Consider the following 17,288-nt stretch of genomic DNA (forward strand, 5'->3'; position numbering starts at 1 on the left):
TGAAGAAAATGCATGCTTAATGGGGTTTGGGGAGTTTATTTGTGCTAAACAGAGTAATGCATATAGAATAAAAACACGTATGTACACATACACATCCCTTGTTTTCACAACTAAATTAAAGCTATTTACAGGGTCGAAGCTAGTTGACTTATTTCAAAATTTATTGATTTGACTAAGTGCTTTATCTCCCCAGATAAATGGTATTATACTTTTAGATGGCAAATATATATCAAAAAGTCTTAGAACAGCATCCATTTTAATAGTTTTATAAATAAGCTATGAAATGTTCAAGGAGGATCATCAGCAATAATTTGGTTTTTACTTATTTTTTTAGGTTTAAAAAAATACACAAATTATAAAATGAGAGTTGCAGCCTCTACCATGGTTGGAGAAAGTGCTTTGTCTGAAGAGAATGATGTTTTTGTGAGAACTCCTGAAGATGGTAAATACACTGATTGCAATGATGATTTGATTTCTGTATTGAAGTTTGTACTTCTTCATAAGTCTGGACACATAACTAAGGAGGGGAAAAAAGCATACAAACAAAATCAATGTTTCTTGAAATTGTTATTTTATCAGTCAGTGACTTTATTCAGCTTATTTTCAGGTAAGTGCTAGAAATAATTATAAAACCTGCAGCATGACCAAGAATCCACTAATTTCAACTCTGATAGGCCAAGAGGTGAGGTAGGAAAGCTGCAGAGCTGAGGTTCCTTCACTGAAAACAGTGTGTTCCTAGACCCCATCTAAATTATAATAATTTATCTTTGGAACTTGAAATCACCCCCCCCTCCCCCTTGGTTGTCATATGGAAATTAGGTTGGTTTCTGAAGCATCTAGAAACCACAGCTTTCAACAATTCAGAAGCCATATTGATGTCTATAAACAGAGCTCCTGATAAAGTGAGCTTTTAATGGTATTATATGTTCTTGTTTTTATACAGGTTTGGGGCTTTAGCCCTCTTAAGACTGATCAATAGTTTTAATGTAAGGTATAATACTACCTTACAAAGATTTCTGAGGCTTGCTTCTTTGCAAGACATTATCCACACATGAAGGTGCAGTAGCTGGAGTTGCCATTGGCAAAGAGAACTTGGGAATTTGATTTACAAAGCAGCAATACGAGTTTAATACTTAATCTTTCCTCATTTATATCAGGCTTTTACTTTCACTGGTCTGAACAGAGTTATTTCCAACTTTTATCAAAGTAATAAAGAAGGTAATTGTCAAATTGTCATTTATCTCTCACAGCTGCCAAATATGCTACATACAGGAGGAATAATTAAGTGGGTATAAAACAGAGCAAAGGATTGAAGGATTAAAAATTATAGAGATTTATGAGGTTTAAATGATATGAGTAACCGGCCAACCGAAATATCAAATTAAACAGTGAAGTTTAAAGTGCTACTAATTTTTTTTAAAGGTTGCATCCTTCTACACTGTTAGTTTTTCCAGAAGAAAGGCATATCACAAGAACAGAAAATTACCTATTTATGTATCTTTTTTTCTCAGAAATAAATTTTAAGTTTTCAATTCCCTGCCTCTGAACATAACAGAAAGTTGTTCAAAGCTGAATATCAGGACAACAGTTCATCCATTGGTAAGAGATACATGCAAACCTAGGGGAAGTCAGAGAGAGAATCCCTGATAATTCTTACCTTTTATAAAACTCTGTGTAATTACTCTTATCTTGTTCTTTGTTTTCCTTAGTTTTCCTGAGGTAATTTGTGTTGAGATTCATGTCTCTTAACTTTAACCAACCTAGCAATTACAACTTGTTTGACTCCTGAAAAGAGAGAGATACTTCCAAATAAGACTCATTACATCTGTCTTTGATGATATGACATATTAGAATTGAAGATAATATGCTGTGGTGTTTAAATATTTTTAACATGCCAGATAAATTGAAAATGCATTTCAGTTGAAAATTAAGCTTCTTCACATCGGAGTTATCCATGTGGGCAGTCCTGTCATCCAGAGAATAGTGATCTATTACAGTTAATGTTTTTCATTCAGAGGCTCAGAAATCAGGAATGAAATGGGTTTGTGAGACCTTTACACAAAAACCTTTCAAGATAAATTCTGAAATGCCTGTGTACATGTACACAAAGTATAATCCTAAGTTCTTACTACATTTTGTTGTTGTTGTTATTTTATAGAGAGGTTATTTCAGGGGTGAAGCGATGAAGCCTTCAGAGGAATCAAGGTTGACATTCAGAGCTGATCTTATTCATAAGTGCAGCCCACTCACTCCTTCAACACTTCAATGTGTTATGAGCTCACTGGAGTCACATGAGTACATTGCCAGTAGATTTAGCCAACACATTGCCCTGGTGCTGGAATTGTTTTGTGCCTGACCTTCTCACCAGTGTATGCAAGATTTACACTGGGGTCTTTGGGGTTATCAATTAACAACTGTTAAACTAAAAGGGAATTCAGTTACGCTGCATACAGTCCCTTTCCCTTGTTCAATTGTTGGTTGAGTGAAGTAAGATGAGTGGTTATTTAAGAAGAAAGCAGAAAGATAACATTCAAAGTTAAAGAACTTGAATTAGAGGAAGCCAATAAAAGATTTAAGAATGAATCTGAATGAAAGCAATAGACAAGAGGTTGAATTTTTTGTTTGTTTGTTTTGTTTCTTTGTTTTTTAAGCTGAACTTTTGGATACATTTGTAAGTGAATGAAAGGAAAAAAGATCCAGAAAAGCTAGTGTCTGGGATGCAAAAAGATGTCTAGTTTTATTAGTGGAAAAAAAAAAAAAAAGTAAAGGCACAGAAATTAACTAAGTTAAAAAGTGGTAAAACTTTGAGAAGGAATGTGAGTAAGTAAATTATTGCCTTTTTGCTGCAGTTAGCTATGCATTTTGTTACAGTATCAGGATATCTCAGTGTGTTAGAATCCAATAGGTTTATTAGATCAGTCCTATATTCAATTAACTGAACTTCTCAGACTTGTTTTTTTTTTTGTTTTGTTTTGTTTTGTTTTTCTCTTTGATTTCTGTATTGCAGAACCAGACTCCCCCCCCCAAAATGTAGAGTTAGTAAATGTGACTGCAACAGAGATATATCTGAGATGGTTACCACCTGAACAACCCAATGGTCTCATAACTCACTATGAAGTTCTGTACAGTGATTCCAATGATTTATTTATTAAAAATGCCTCTTCTACAAGCATATCACTTACTGAACTGAGTCCATATACTCTCTACAACATCACTGTAAGGGCATTCACCAGACTTGGCCATGGGAATCAGTCATCTTTCCCACTTCTGGTGAGAACTTCTGAAACTGGTGAGTATATGGCTTTTAAAAAAATACTGTACTTTTTTCAGTCAACTGCTTTATGGTGATGTTTGATAACCAAAACATCTTCTGAGATGAGAAGAATGAAAATAAGGGAGGATCTGAAGGGTGGAGCATTTTGAGTGAACTACAACCTCTTAATGGGCTGATGTATCCAAGAGCTCTTGGGAGTTCTGTTACCATTCTGCCATGAACTTAGGCAGAGTTGTGGGCTTATTTCACTGGGTCTCATGGTATTTATTCAATTTCTTGATGTTGCTTAAGCAGAAATGATTTATCCTAATGAATGCAAAGTTTTTTCAAATGTCCTTACTTTGATAAGAATGTTTTGGGCATTCCAAACGTCTGTCCATGCCTTATGTGATCTTTGGAGCAAATTGTGCTGTCATTGTATGATTATAAGTTGCTGGAATCAGATATATTATTATATCAGACAAAATTTGGATAACAGAAAACACTTGTGTATTTCTGTGAGGACAGAAATACACATGTACACAAAAAACATTTGCCATGATAAAGCAATTGCCAGCTGCTCCCTAAGGGACAGGGATTCAAGACCCAGGGAGGGTCCCTGGGCTTGCAGGGCAGGAGCTTCACTAGCCAGGGCCTGTCCCACCAACCCTCAGTGCGAGGGGCAGCCAGGAGCAGCCAAGTCCAGGTTGCCAAACGAGTCCATGGTGATGAGGCAGGTCAAGTGAGGAAAGTGAGTCAGCAAGTCAGGGTCAGGATCAGTTTCAGTGACAGTAACTAAGTCAGACACAGCCCAGTGATAGCTGAGCAGGCCCATGGTGGTGGGGCCAAGTGGAGGCCAGCCTGAGATGTCTGTCTGCAAGTCGGAGCTAGGTCAGTGGTACTTCAGCAATGCAGCAGGAGCTGTAGCTCAACCAAGGACACAGCAAGAGAGTCCTGATTGAAAGTATCTCCCAGAGGACAGTGGTCAGCCCTGGCTGTGGCCTCACTGATGCATTGTCTGTGAGTGTGTCTCCAGCGAGGAGGTGAAAAAAAGATAGAGCAGCTCAGCTGCTCTATCGCTGAGCTGGCCCCAAGACCCCACAGCCAAAGCCGCAGGAGGCAAATTGATCTCAGGGTCCTCACAGCATAAAGTTAGGGTTCCTTCCCTCTCCACCCCCCCCCCCCCTTTTTTCCCCTTAATACAGGCATTCATGCAGTTTGCATATTTCACCTTGACAGAAGGAATACAAAGGCTGTTCCTGATATGAAGAGTAAATTACGGCAGCACATGAAAAATCTAATAACAGCTAGTTTAGAGGATAGCAGTAATAGTTATGGGATAGCAGAGGGAAAGTTTAGTACCATGCTCTGGTAGCTTTTTTATCTGGCATGTTAAGATGATTTTAATTTTTTTTTAAAAAAAGTATGACCTCTCCTTTATCAATGCAGTGCATGTCTGTCATATATTTTTGATTTTCCAATTTAGCCTCCTGAAATTTATTTCGTACAACAAACAGACAATATTGCACCCCAAAGTCCCCCCCCCAAAAAAAAAACAAACAAACAAAAACCAGAAAACCATCACCAAGATAAAAATCAAAATGTTCACAGTGTGTTTCCTTGTAGCCAGTTAAAAAAAAAAAAAAAAAAAAAAAAAGTTTAAGAAATCAATGAAACTAACTGTGGTCTTTTACAAGTCTAAATTTCATCTTCTAGTTCCTGATTCTGCACCGGAAAGCATAACCTATAGGAACATCTCATCTGTGGAAATTGAATTATCATTTTTTCCACCATCCATTCCCAATGGAATCATACAGACATACACAATCTATCTCAAGAGGACTGGTGGAACTGAGCAAAGAGTCATAAACACTACTCATCTGGTACTACGTATTACAGGCTAGTATATAATGATCTGGAACTTAAGGCAACTGTAACTTATTCTGAGAAGGGTTTAACTAATCCACTGGTTCATATCAATTAATTCCCTGAAAGGACAGAATCATTCTTGTCCTTACATAACTATATGCTGCCTCTGCTGAGAGGCAGCCAGTTGTGTCCTGCAGTAATGTGGTGGAATGGGCCATGCTTGGTACAGAATCTAACATGCCTCTTATTGTGTTGTAGACGTTTAAAGTATAAAGAACTTCATTAATATTTTTCATGTATCTATCATTGTAACAAAGTAAACACTGAGGTCACCTATGTATCTTTCTGATCTTTTTATTTATTCTGTCATTATAACTGCAGCATAATTCAGCAGCTAATACTGGCAGCTCAATACTTCAACTAGTATATTTTCAGAGTATCACTAAGCATAAGCTTTAAGGCATTCCAGGAATATGAGATATAAAGTGGTCTAGAGGGCAAGATGTATGAGGTGCAGCTGAAGTCACTTTTTTTTTTTTTTTCAGTCTCTAAAGGCACCAATCAGAGTAAATGATGGGCCCGTTCAGCTCTTCAGAATTTCTACTTGTGGAATAGGATCTCAATATATTTTTTTTTCCATTAAAAGAAAAAACTTTCCCTACTGAATGGTTGATTTTCTGAATTGTTCTTCTTTATTTAGATTTAAAGAAATATACAGAATATACTATAGAAGTGTCTGCTAGTACCATGATGGGAGAGGGCCTTTGTAGTGCACCTCTGCATGTACTGACTGATGAGGACGGTAAGTCAGAACTGAAGTTGTGATGTGTCATTGCTTGTAGTCTTAATCTAATCTTATGCTTCATATCAGCTATGCATAGGTTTTATACACATTTTTGTAATCTCTATATCTATTTATCTACACATTCAATGATATGCATCCATGTTTGCATCTTTGTGTGCGCGTGTTTATAGATACTATGTAATATGTTAACCAATACAATTTCTGTGAATCATAGGATTGCTGTGCATGGGCATTTGGTCTTAACATATTCTGCATTTGAAGGATCTTAATTTACTAGTATTATTCTAATTAAACACTAGAATTGAATGTTGCGTTTTGTTCTGCAGACTTGTGAGAGCTTGAGAAAAGGAAAATCAAAACCATCTTAAATGGTCCAGGGACATTTCTGGTTCTTTTACTTGGAGATTTTGGGGCTCTTCTAAACAGAGGCACACATGCACACATAGATGCAAAATTATTAATATTATGAAAATACTCAAAGTCCATTTTCAGTAGTACTAGACTTTGAAATTTAGCAGGGGAGTGTTCTATGGGCTCACAGTAGAACATAGTCATTGCATTCCCTGCTAATTTGTACAACTTGTAAATCAGCAGAGGGACCATAAAATGATATTTGCACTTTCAGTAGCCAATGCAGTTGTATGAAGTTGTCACTGATCTCCTCTATAGATCCTCTATAGAGTAAGGGACTCCTGAAAAAAATTCAAAGCAGAATCTCAATTAAGTGCTGTGACTTGCATTTGAAGAAGCCTGTCTGTCCCTCTCCATTGCTTAGGGAGGACATTTCTGAAAACCTAGATTAAAGCTGCATTGACGCAAACATCCCGTGAGGCATTCCCAAATTAAGTCTCTTTCCATCTATTAGGAAGCGTTGACTTGCCCAAGATCCAATTTTTGATGATAATAGATCTTTGCAAATCTCCAAGGCGTTGATGAGCTTACGTTCACACTGAACAAAAGTAATAAACTTTTGTTCAATAGTAATGTTATTGGAGCATACTGGGAACAGCTAATTTGGATAAAACTATCTTTTACATAGTGTGTTTTCAGTTAGAACAATGTTAATTCTATTCTTTAGCAAAAAAAATATCCCCTGAACAAGAATTGTACCATAAACTGGACATGCCAAGAAGATACAACATTCGGTGTTTCATAGATCTTTTATTGTATAGTCTCTGAGGACAGTGTAACAAGAAAAACACTAAATACATCTGTCACCATTTTTTTTGTTACTAAATGCAGATGCTTACTGAATTCAGTGAACCTTTGTTCATGAAAAATATTTTTTTCTTGAATGTACAGAGTTGTAAAACCTTTATGCCAACTTTTAAGATAGTAATAGAAGGAACAACAACTGAGAAACAAAAATATTTATAATACACCACATGTACTTTTTTCACAGGAACACAGTGTTCCAAGTTTCGGACCAAATGTTTCATAGATTTGCTAATAGCTATGCTCATATTCTCAATTTCCATGCATGACTACAACTATGACCTGAATTTTTAGTACATGATGCTATTTGGATTAATTTGAGAAAAACAGAAGTAATTCTAAAAGTACCACATAGTGATGCATATATACATGAATCAAGAAGACGGTTTGCTTCTCAATAACATGCTAATACAAAGCAATATCACTTATACATACATAGGTATGTTTTTCTTCAGTAATATTTATATGAACTTCAGAGTAATTCAATTAAAATGAATTCAAACATGGTGTAACACTTTCCCTTACTTATGATGTTTCCCTGCACAGTTGTAACATGGTGTCATGTAAAGTTCATGTAACATGAATTTTAATGGTCTCAGTCAATGCCTATCTTTATAGTTGCCCTTGTGACATGCTAAGTGTATGAATGTGGTCCTTATTTGATGGAGTGCATAGATTTTACTGCTGCCTAGTATCCCACATTTTTATCATCTCTCAGTGCCATGCTTGTGCATTTTTCCACATTTTGGTGCTTCATATAATTATTTCCAGCACCTCTTTTTCCTCAGGGGAACTATTTGGCTGTATTTTACACGTGTTCATACCTATAAAGCTCTTGCTTTTATTAGAAGAAAAAACATTACGGCAACATACTTGGACAGTAGGTGAATCACTGTGACCTACCCATTGCCCTGTTTTCTCATGAAGTACTTTTTCCATTGAATCACAGAAACAGATGTTCTAACACCACCATGCAAAATCTTCTTTTATCATCTGTCAGAAAAAGGAAAAGAAGCTGTGCTATAACATTAGTTGATGGATACTGTACCTGTGTAGCACAAAGTTCACTTTCCATCACAAATAATTAAAATCCTATTTAAGGATGCTGCATATCCCATCGATCTTAGCTGTTTAACAAGATGTTGTGTCCTGTTCTCTCATTTCATAGCTCCTAGTTCTCCTCCAGAATCCCTCTCAGTAAAACAGTTGTTGGGTGTCACTGTGAAGTTGTCATGGAAACCTCCACTGGAGCCAAATGGAATTATCCTCTATTACACAGTTTACATCTGGTAAGATTTTCTGGAAATAGTTCTGAGGATAAATATTAATCTGTAACCTAGCAGGAATGTTAGGTTTTTCTTACACAATGTGTTGATTACATGTTTTTGGAGAATACATATTCATCCAGCACTTAGAATACTAGCCTTTTGTGTGTACAAATTCAAATATAATGTGGCAATTGAAAACTGAGGTATTAAATATTTTGCAAGTGGTTTCAATGTTTCTTTTTTCTTTTTTCTTTTTCTTTTTTTTTCTGAGGGTTTTATTTTTGTAAATTAATTCAAATTTTAATTAGAGCATGATGACTTTCATTCTATACTGATTGGGCCTATTTTAAGGCAGGGCACTGGATAATCCTAAAACATAAAGGAAATGTGACATTGACATGAAGTAGATTTATTTTGTAGAAAGTGTGTAAAAACAATTTGAGATCTCTACTAGCTACCACCCATATGGCATAAGAGCTCAAGATTTGCAATTTTAGTCTTTGTATGTGCTATTAGTTATGCTTGATGTTTTATTTTGTATATATTTATAACAAACAAATATTTCTTTCATATATAATTTTCACTTGCTATATAGTTTTTTCTCCTTTTCTTCTTCCCTGCATTTGTTTCCTGTCCTTGCTCCTGGGATTTTTTACTTTTTTAATCTTTCAAAAGGAATTTGGGCATTTTTAAACTTGCAGCTTCTATCCTGTTCTCCGTACAATGTTGTTCACTCTGGTGCTGTGCCGTTTCTTCATAGAACTATTTATAACTTCTTCTGGGATTGAAAAGATTTTGTTGATGATTACTTTTAATAGCTGTATTTATGCTGTACCATTTTATTGCCAATACAAAAGCATGGCAAGCAAAGGAATTCCACCTTATGAGATGTGAACCAAGTGTGCAAATTAAGTCTTTATAAATGCAATATTATCGAGCTTACATTTATTATTTTAATGTAACTTCACAGTTTTGGGGTAAGATTTGTACTCAGTTCCTCAGCAGAAATTATAATTTCTAGTTAAGTTTGTGATCAAATGAATAGGAGTGTGCTCTTCTTTCCAGAAGAGTTACATTTAACTTGTCTTGTTAATTCTGCTGTGTTGGCAAGGTCTGGTAGTCCTTAATCACAAACAATAAATTTAATACTGTCTTCTATCTAGGAAGGAGCTGCTTCATGATACAGATTACTGTTTTGGAGGACTTGAGGTTATAGAACTTTTCATCCTTATATTGCCTAAAAGCTTACTGCTTTTGTTACGACAAGTGAGTTAGTAAGAATTAGTTTTTAAAAACTGTTAATTGATCCATCCTTCCAAACATTTGAATTAAACAAACACATAACTTTTTGCAGTAACCCTTGTTCTTTTTCAGTCCATATTCTCCTTGCTGTGTCTTATCTGTCCTTACTGTGCCATATCTAAAATTAGACAGGGATTAGGTATCATCCTGAGGCAAGGACATTGGAGGAAAACTCCCTTTGCCTTCCAAGGGGTCACAGCTTCACTCTTTTTTTTTTTTTCTTTTTTTTTTTTTCCTTTTTTTAATTTATGTATTTAACAGAATTGGCTGTATAATTTCATCCAGTGTGTTTCAGGGTGATATATGACAAGGCAAACTGCCATGCCATAGCTTCTGCTTTTGGAGAGGCATTCTCTGTGTTACTGGGGAGATTGTTATTCCCAGAGCTTCTTGATAAAGCAGGAAAAGGAAATCTAATACAGATTATATATATATTTAAATAATTGTTCATTCTCTTAAATATATCATGGCAATTACAGAAAATTTGGTAAGATTTCTTTAATGATTTGGGAACAAGAATCCACAACTTTTGTAAAGAGCAACGTTCTCTTTGATATCGTCCTTCATGAATTTGTCACAGGACACGGTGGTTTTGGGTACAAGTAAGTAACAAAGGAACTTTCTGGGTACCTTGAGTCTATGAATTCATATTGCGAGTCAGCAGTTCCATAGTACCAAGGCATATTAATGAAACTGCTCAACTTGCCAACAGCTATTGACTTTTTGCTGTACTTGCACAGCAACCCATACCACTGTTCTTTTAAAGAAAATATTTCAGGCTCAAAAATTATCATTATCCCATTGAGCTTTTCTTTTTTTTTTTCTGAGGTAATTACTGAATAGATCTACTTAGAGGTGCAATTTTTTAATGAAACTATAGTGCCTGTCTTTGTCTAGTACGCAATTTCTTAGGACCTCCTTTGTCTAGGTTTTTGAAAAATCTCATTTAAAACTTAATATTATTGTTCCTCATTGGAATTCCTCAGGTTAGTGTATTTTGCTAGACCTCTTTCTCATTGTCTGTGAAGACTAAATTCACCTTGATCATTCTATTCTTATTATTTTGATTGCAGCCTCAGTTGTTTTCTGAACAGAAAATCAACTTTTCTTGAAAAACTCTAAGCTTTAGTTCTTCTTTGTAACGATGGCCTAATTGTGGAGATGTTCTTTGGCAAATAAGACATTATGAGAATGCAATTACTCAGCATGGAAATGTTTGCAGCAGTGAGCTGTACGTTTTCTTCTTAAATTACAACCAGCTACCTTTTTCTGTACTAAGAATATATTGGACAAAGATCAAAGAAAATATGTTTTCTTTGTATAGAATTTAATAATTGTGACAGCAGCCTTTTGTTTTTCTTTATACACTACTCAAAATATCAAAACTTTGAGAAAAATGTAATGTTGGTGGCACTGTGTTACAAAGGCTGCTTCCCTGAAAAGGATCACCCTTCATTATTTTGCTTTTTTTTAACGTATTGTAAAATTATCATCCCTCTATGAAATCCCATTAGAAACACAGAGTATCCATTCATACAGAATTATTTGCAGAATGGAATGTTAGCCAGATTTTTATTTTTCTTCTGTAAAATAATAAATTAATTTCTTGAGGAATAACAGACTTTTAAAATTCAAATTAGTTATTTCTGTATCTTACTTTACTTTCTTATAATCATTTCATACCTATGCTAATACCAGCATTTTATTAATGTTACATCTTATAGTCATTCTAGGCTGGTTTTGGCCTGACTAGAGTTCCATTCTGATCCCTTGCTACATTCCACCAGAATTAACTCAGCACCAGCTAATTCCTGCTCCATATCATCTTCTATTATTCCATTTATAACTTCAGCCTTCTGACCAATTTCACAGAGTCACAGTAGGGCATGCTCCCTGCTATAATCTTTTTATATTTCGCTATTCCTGTCCAGGGAGACAGTTTAGTTATGCCCTCCTGTGTCCTTCCCAAGGGTACCATATAACCATTTGATAGCAGTTACAAGATGGACCTACTCCTCCTCAGTATTCAATATAATAATCTCCTTTGCTGATGAATTAATATACATTTTTCTGTTGATGTTTTTTGTTGTTGTTGTTGTTTTGTTTTGTTGTTGTTTTGTTGTTGTTGTTTTAATAAATAAATAAATAAAGAGCCCTGTTGTGATGCAAAAGTACAAAAGTGAGCTTGTCAATATATGATAAAATATGATAATAATAATAAATGAAAATAAAATTAAATATGATAAAATATTTGTGTTTACCACAATATAACATTTTTTCAATTTAATATCATACTCCAGAGTTGTATACATAGAGAAATGGCATGCATATATAATTAATAAAATATTTTTCTTTAGGAATAAAATATCAAAAAGGAGTGTGAATGTAACAGAAACATCACTGCAGTTCACAGATCTGGAAAATAACTCTGAGTATAGTGCATATGTTACAGCAAGTACAAGATTTGGAGATGGCAACATAAAAAGCGATACTATAATATTCAGAACTTCTGAAGGAGGTAAGCTTATATGTTATATGTAGTAGGAATCTTTGATTTCATGTAGCCTTGAATTTCTGTTAGGCTCATATAATTTAATAATGCTGCTGAAGGAGAATGGCATTTGACTGGTCAAGAAGAGATGTTCTACTTGTATATATGTGTGTGTGGATGTGTGTCTGCGTGTGTACACTATATCTATGGTTCTATAAAATTATGTTTGGAATTTCTGTTGTTCTACTGAGCAGAATGTGTTTCCCTTCAAGACAGGTAAGATTAAAATAATTTAGTTTTAAATTTTGAAATAAACCTAATTAATATTATAATATACGTAATAGCTCTTTGCTCTGTCTTGCTCTGCCATAATTTCTGAGAAGGAAAATACTCTCTAGAGTCTCTCTCACAATCCTGAAATGGATTTAATTTGAAAGTTAAATCTGTAAGTGTGCAATGATTTAATTGTTTGTTTTTTAATGATTTTCAAAGTTGTAGTTAACTTCTATAAATGATCATACTGTATACTGTGCTTTTAAAGGTTTTCAGTTACATTAATATTTCGGTTTTTCCCACTAATTATATTGCTGCAATATGTTCCAAAATGGATTGTGTGCAGACATATTTTAGAATCATCATGCACAGATAAACTCAACAATCAGTAGCAAGATTAGTGTCTATCCAAAGCATCTCTCAAAAGACTGAAACACCAAATTTTAGGTATTCCCAGTCTTTGCTAATAAAGCTTGAAACGGACTTTTTAAGGCAGGATTTTTAGGCATCGATCTTAGAGTTCTCCTTCCAATATTTTAGTATGTTATACGAACTAGAACAACACAAAACAAGAGTCTTAATATCACCTACAGTGTTCAGTACTCTATGGCACTTGTGTAGAGCACTTTCTTGAATGGCCAGAATGTAGACTTAAGTTCTCTTCAACTGACATAATCAAATTAAGGAGTTTGAGTTTCCTGCATCCCTGTGCTACTGAGAAGGACTATATGCTTTACAGGATAGGAGGACGGATTAATTGAAGAATACTTACACAGTCCTTCCTGTATATTCAGTAGGCTGAGGAAAGAGATTAAAAAGCAGAGAAAATCATGCTGTCCAAGCTTAGGTATCTGGTTAACATAAAAGAGTTGGAAGCCTAAACTCTGTTTATAATCATCAAAGACAGAAACAGGCTTTTAATTTAGATATTCTGAAGTCCTTTTTTTGTTTGCAAATTGTGATAACTCTGTCACTTATTTGTGTACATACACAGCGTAGACTATGCACACAAAACATAGTAAATAAAGGACAAATTCTATAAGAAAATAGTTTTTGTGTGCCAGTGTGGCAAAATAAAAATGTGTCTGAAAAAAAAAAAAAAGTTTAAAAAAATTGTTTACAGTTACTATTTTATCATTTACAGAAGCAATTTTTATACCACATTCAGAAATGTATTCAATTTGACATAGGCTGTTGTGAAATCAATAGTGGCTATGTCTTGGGCACAATAATGTACTAAGCCTTCTGTTAGGCATGCTAAAACTTAACATTTTTTCAGCACCAGGTGATCCTCCGAAAAATGTTATATACAGAAACATTACTTCTACATCAGTAATGCTGTTCTGGTCTCCTCCTCAAAAGCCTAATGGAAATATACTGTACTACTCAGTTTATTTCAAAAATAATTCAGGGATATTCATACAGGTAAGCTTCTCTTTATGTTCTTCATTTGTATGATTCAGTGTACTGTTCTAATACTTAATTCATTAAAGATTCATTGCACATCCTTGAGACTGTTATTCTAATCTATCAAGTTGAATTAATTTCTGTAACAGCTCTGTTTAAACATTTTAATGCATGCTTGTATAGAATGCATGCTTGAAAATAAGGTAATACAGTCAAATTAGAGAATAGATTCTCTCATAGTTTTGTTACTCTGAGAAGGACATATTTGTTTAGCATCTTGAAACAAAACTATTGAGAATCCTGAATTAAAGCATAAAAGACAAATAATATTTATTATTTTTTGGTGATCTGGACATTTCTATTTTTTCTGTTGTTGATACTTTCATCCTTAATTATGGATCACATGTATTAATTTACATATAGTTTTTCTGCTCTTCTTTCGAATAATGTATTCTGATAGAGAAGTGTAATAAGAAGAAGTAAGCTTCTTTTACAGGTTTTTGTTTACAAGTTTTACACATGGGGAGGAAAAGGAAGAAAAGAAAAAATGCTCACAGATTTTACAAATACCTGTGGTTGAGTCATTGCTGACATGGTTCTGTGTATACATATCTCTGACTTCTCTGAAGCTGTGTGGTTTTTAGGCTCTGTATGCATATTTTGAGATGCAAGCAGGACCATGCCATGTGTTCACATGTTGATGAGATTAAAATTAGGGCTGGTTTTCAGAGTGTTAGCCTCTGCTTGCACACAGTTCTGTACCAACAACATTTTTCTTAGCCTAACAAATTCCTGGAGAAACCTTTACACCAGTGCATTGCCTGAACAAGCTCATCCTATGAGAAGTGACTGCATTTGTCTAATTCTTGTACAACTGAAGGGATGTTAGAGGAGGACTACAGACTTGGCCTAATTTCTGCCTTTAGGAAGGTGGAACTCTGAGGTGAAAGAGTATGGTGAAACTGATACAACAAGAACTATAATCCCTCTGGACTTGCCCAGGACTCTGGAAATGAAGGAGCAAGATAGGGAAGATGGAACATAGTAGCATTGGCCCAACAAGGTGAGGGTCCAGTTTCATTGTCACATGATGTAGTTGTGCAAGTGAAGGATGGTGGCATGGGTAGTAGTTACTGCTGCTTTGGCATATAATGTGTTTGACAGAAGAATACTGACAGTTGCTCCACTTACAGATGTGGAACCCATCATCTTCACCCATTCAGATTTGATTTTTAACTCATCCCACTGTAGAAAACTACCAGAAGATAAACTTCACCTGCTATTGCATCTGTCTCTTACTGGCCTTGGGAGAACACCATTAATCTCTCAAATCATGATCCACTCCTAATCTGTCTGTTCCCCTTAACTCTCTCTGCCTTTCACATACATCTGTGTTCACTGTTTAGCATGGAAACCACCAAGCCTACATTACGCTCCTACTCTGTTCCTTGTCATTCCTGTGTATGCAAGACATTTCAAACAGGAGTTTAAAAACATCTCTCCCCAACTTCTTTCTGACAGATAATTTATATTTACAGAGAAATGCCTGTGTGAAAGCCAGCCTCATTTTTGTGTATAAACATCTGTAATATATACATACAGGTGTACATATACGTACATATACACACACAGGGCAGGGCTTAGAACTGTCTGTAACTTAGAAGCATATTTATATAGTTTCAGGGTATCCTGGTAAGTTTTGTATTGCACACATATGAAAAGGCATAATACTCGTTTGGATGCTCCTGCATCTAGGTCACCATTACTCATATATATCAAACTCTATTTTCAGTTTTGAGAATGATAATAGAGGAATAGAAAATATAGATGATCTTTTCACACTTCTATGAACCCTCCATTCTTAGACACTCTGTTGTTCCCTGCTAGTTTTTCTGCTTCTTTGTCAGGACATAATAGGAAACAAGAGGTCCAAGCCTTAAAGTCTGTCTTACAAGCACCTGAAAACTGTCCCAGTTGAAGAACTTCAAGCAAATTAACATATTCTAATGTTTTCGTAATCTGAAATAGATACAAACATCATACTAAAACTATTACTATTTTGTTGTCTCAGGTTCTCATGTCTCCACATATTCTCAGACTCATCAGATATATTAATGAATAGAAATCTGTTATTGTAAACAACATTGTTAAGGTCAGGAAATTGGTAGCTGCAGAGCAAAGTAATTTGTTCAGGAAAAAAAGTAAAAGACCTGAGATAAAGGGTGCATTTTATTCCTTGACATGAGGCAGAAACTTAGAGGAAAAAGAGTTTCCCCCCACCTTTTTTTTTCCCTTTTTTTTTTCTTTTTGTAGGGCAGAAAAATAATTTATAGTTTCTTTGCTTTACAGGTCTACATGAAAAATAACACTGTGACTGTCCATTCAGAAGGCCTGCGCGATGCTCAGACCTGGGATTCAGAACAGAACAGCAGAAGGAAAAATTTAGTGATGGAGATTAGATTTGAGGATTTTGATAGATGAGTAGGCTGTTTCTGTGGGATACTGACAGGCTGTAAAAGAAAGTGTCAGAGAGGGATGACTGGTAGCCAAATACATTGTTCATTATCAAATAAAGACAAAGATCCACAGAAATACAGTGAGACAAAATGGTAGTCTGCAGAGATAACTTGAATGTCTTCCAGGCAGAGCTGCTAGAAGGTAGCAGAACAAACCAACGCTTGCACTAGTTTCAAGTTCAGCTGTATTTTTCAGATTCTGTCATAGATCTAGGGAAAATACTACCTTTTGGTTTATGTTCGTGACTCTGCACCAGTCCAGTAAAGAGATGATGCACATTCTGACCAAGAACACTCCCTACACAGACTATATGGCACTGTAGCTCTTGCTCTTGTCACTTCTATGTCATGCTGCTGGATTCCTGCAGTTCAAGCTTTTACTGTTTGCAGCAGCAGCTTTGCAAGCTTTGTTTAGTGGTTCCTTGCATGATACTTGAAGCAGATACTTCCCATATTCTAAATCTTACCATGGAAAAACAGACAAAGAATTTATGGAAATAATTGTCTTATTGTTAAATATTGATCTATAATCAGTAATATTGACTTGAATAAACTCTTCTATTCAATCTCTCTATATCTGTGTTTTGATTAACAAGAAAGTGGGAAAGGTGCTAATTACTAATATAAATGTATGCTTGGAGAAACCTCTCCAACATAGGAATTTCAGAACAGATGAAAACTGTCCTGCTCTGCCAGACTAGGCAGGGGAACCAGGAACTAAGAAGAGAAAGAAAGCCCGCTGCTCTTCTGAGTATTAGACCCGAAATCATCCAGATCCCATACCACCAGGTTTTTGTTGAAGCCAAGTTAAGTGAACGTGACTGGACACAGTTCAGAATGGAATTTGGCTTGGTCTACCTTGGAATGAAGACAAGGGTTGCAAGGAATG

The 17,288-nt window shown here is 35.2% G+C and overlaps 1 protein-coding gene and 1 long non-coding RNA gene across 5 annotated transcripts in view; one reads left to right on the top strand and one right to left on the bottom strand.

Annotated features, from left to right (window-relative positions):
• PTPRQ (protein tyrosine phosphatase receptor type Q) overlaps positions 1–17,288 on the top strand; it is a 135,641-nt gene that overhangs the window by 49,091 nt on the left and 69,262 nt on the right. For all 4 annotated transcript variants that reach the window (XM_038168438.2, XM_027454194.3, XM_038168450.2 and 1 more), the window contains exons 30-36: positions 335–442; positions 3,008–3,289; positions 4,970–5,152; positions 5,823–5,924; positions 8,311–8,431; positions 12,070–12,230; positions 13,756–13,901. In XM_038168438.2, the coding sequence (XP_038024366.2) occupies positions 335–442; positions 3,008–3,289; positions 4,970–5,152; positions 5,823–5,924; positions 8,311–8,431; positions 12,070–12,230; positions 13,756–13,901 (1,103 nt within the window). The remainder of the gene's footprint in view (positions 1–334; positions 443–3,007; positions 3,290–4,969; positions 5,153–5,822; positions 5,925–8,310; positions 8,432–12,069; positions 12,231–13,755; positions 13,902–17,288) is intronic.
• On the bottom strand, positions 298–8,406 carry LOC113843188 (uncharacterized). Its single transcript, XR_011807966.1, has 3 exons — positions 8,191–8,406; positions 1,658–1,785; positions 298–517 (listed from the first exon to the last, which is right to left on the bottom strand). It is a non-coding gene; the product is annotated as an uncharacterized lncRNA (long non-coding RNA).

Source organism: Anas platyrhynchos, chromosome 1 (genome assembly GCF_047663525.1).
Source record: "Anas platyrhynchos isolate ZD024472 breed Pekin duck chromosome 1, IASCAAS_PekinDuck_T2T, whole genome shotgun sequence".
In the NCBI taxonomy this organism is placed as follows: domain Eukaryota; kingdom Metazoa; phylum Chordata; class Aves; order Anseriformes; family Anatidae; genus Anas; species Anas platyrhynchos.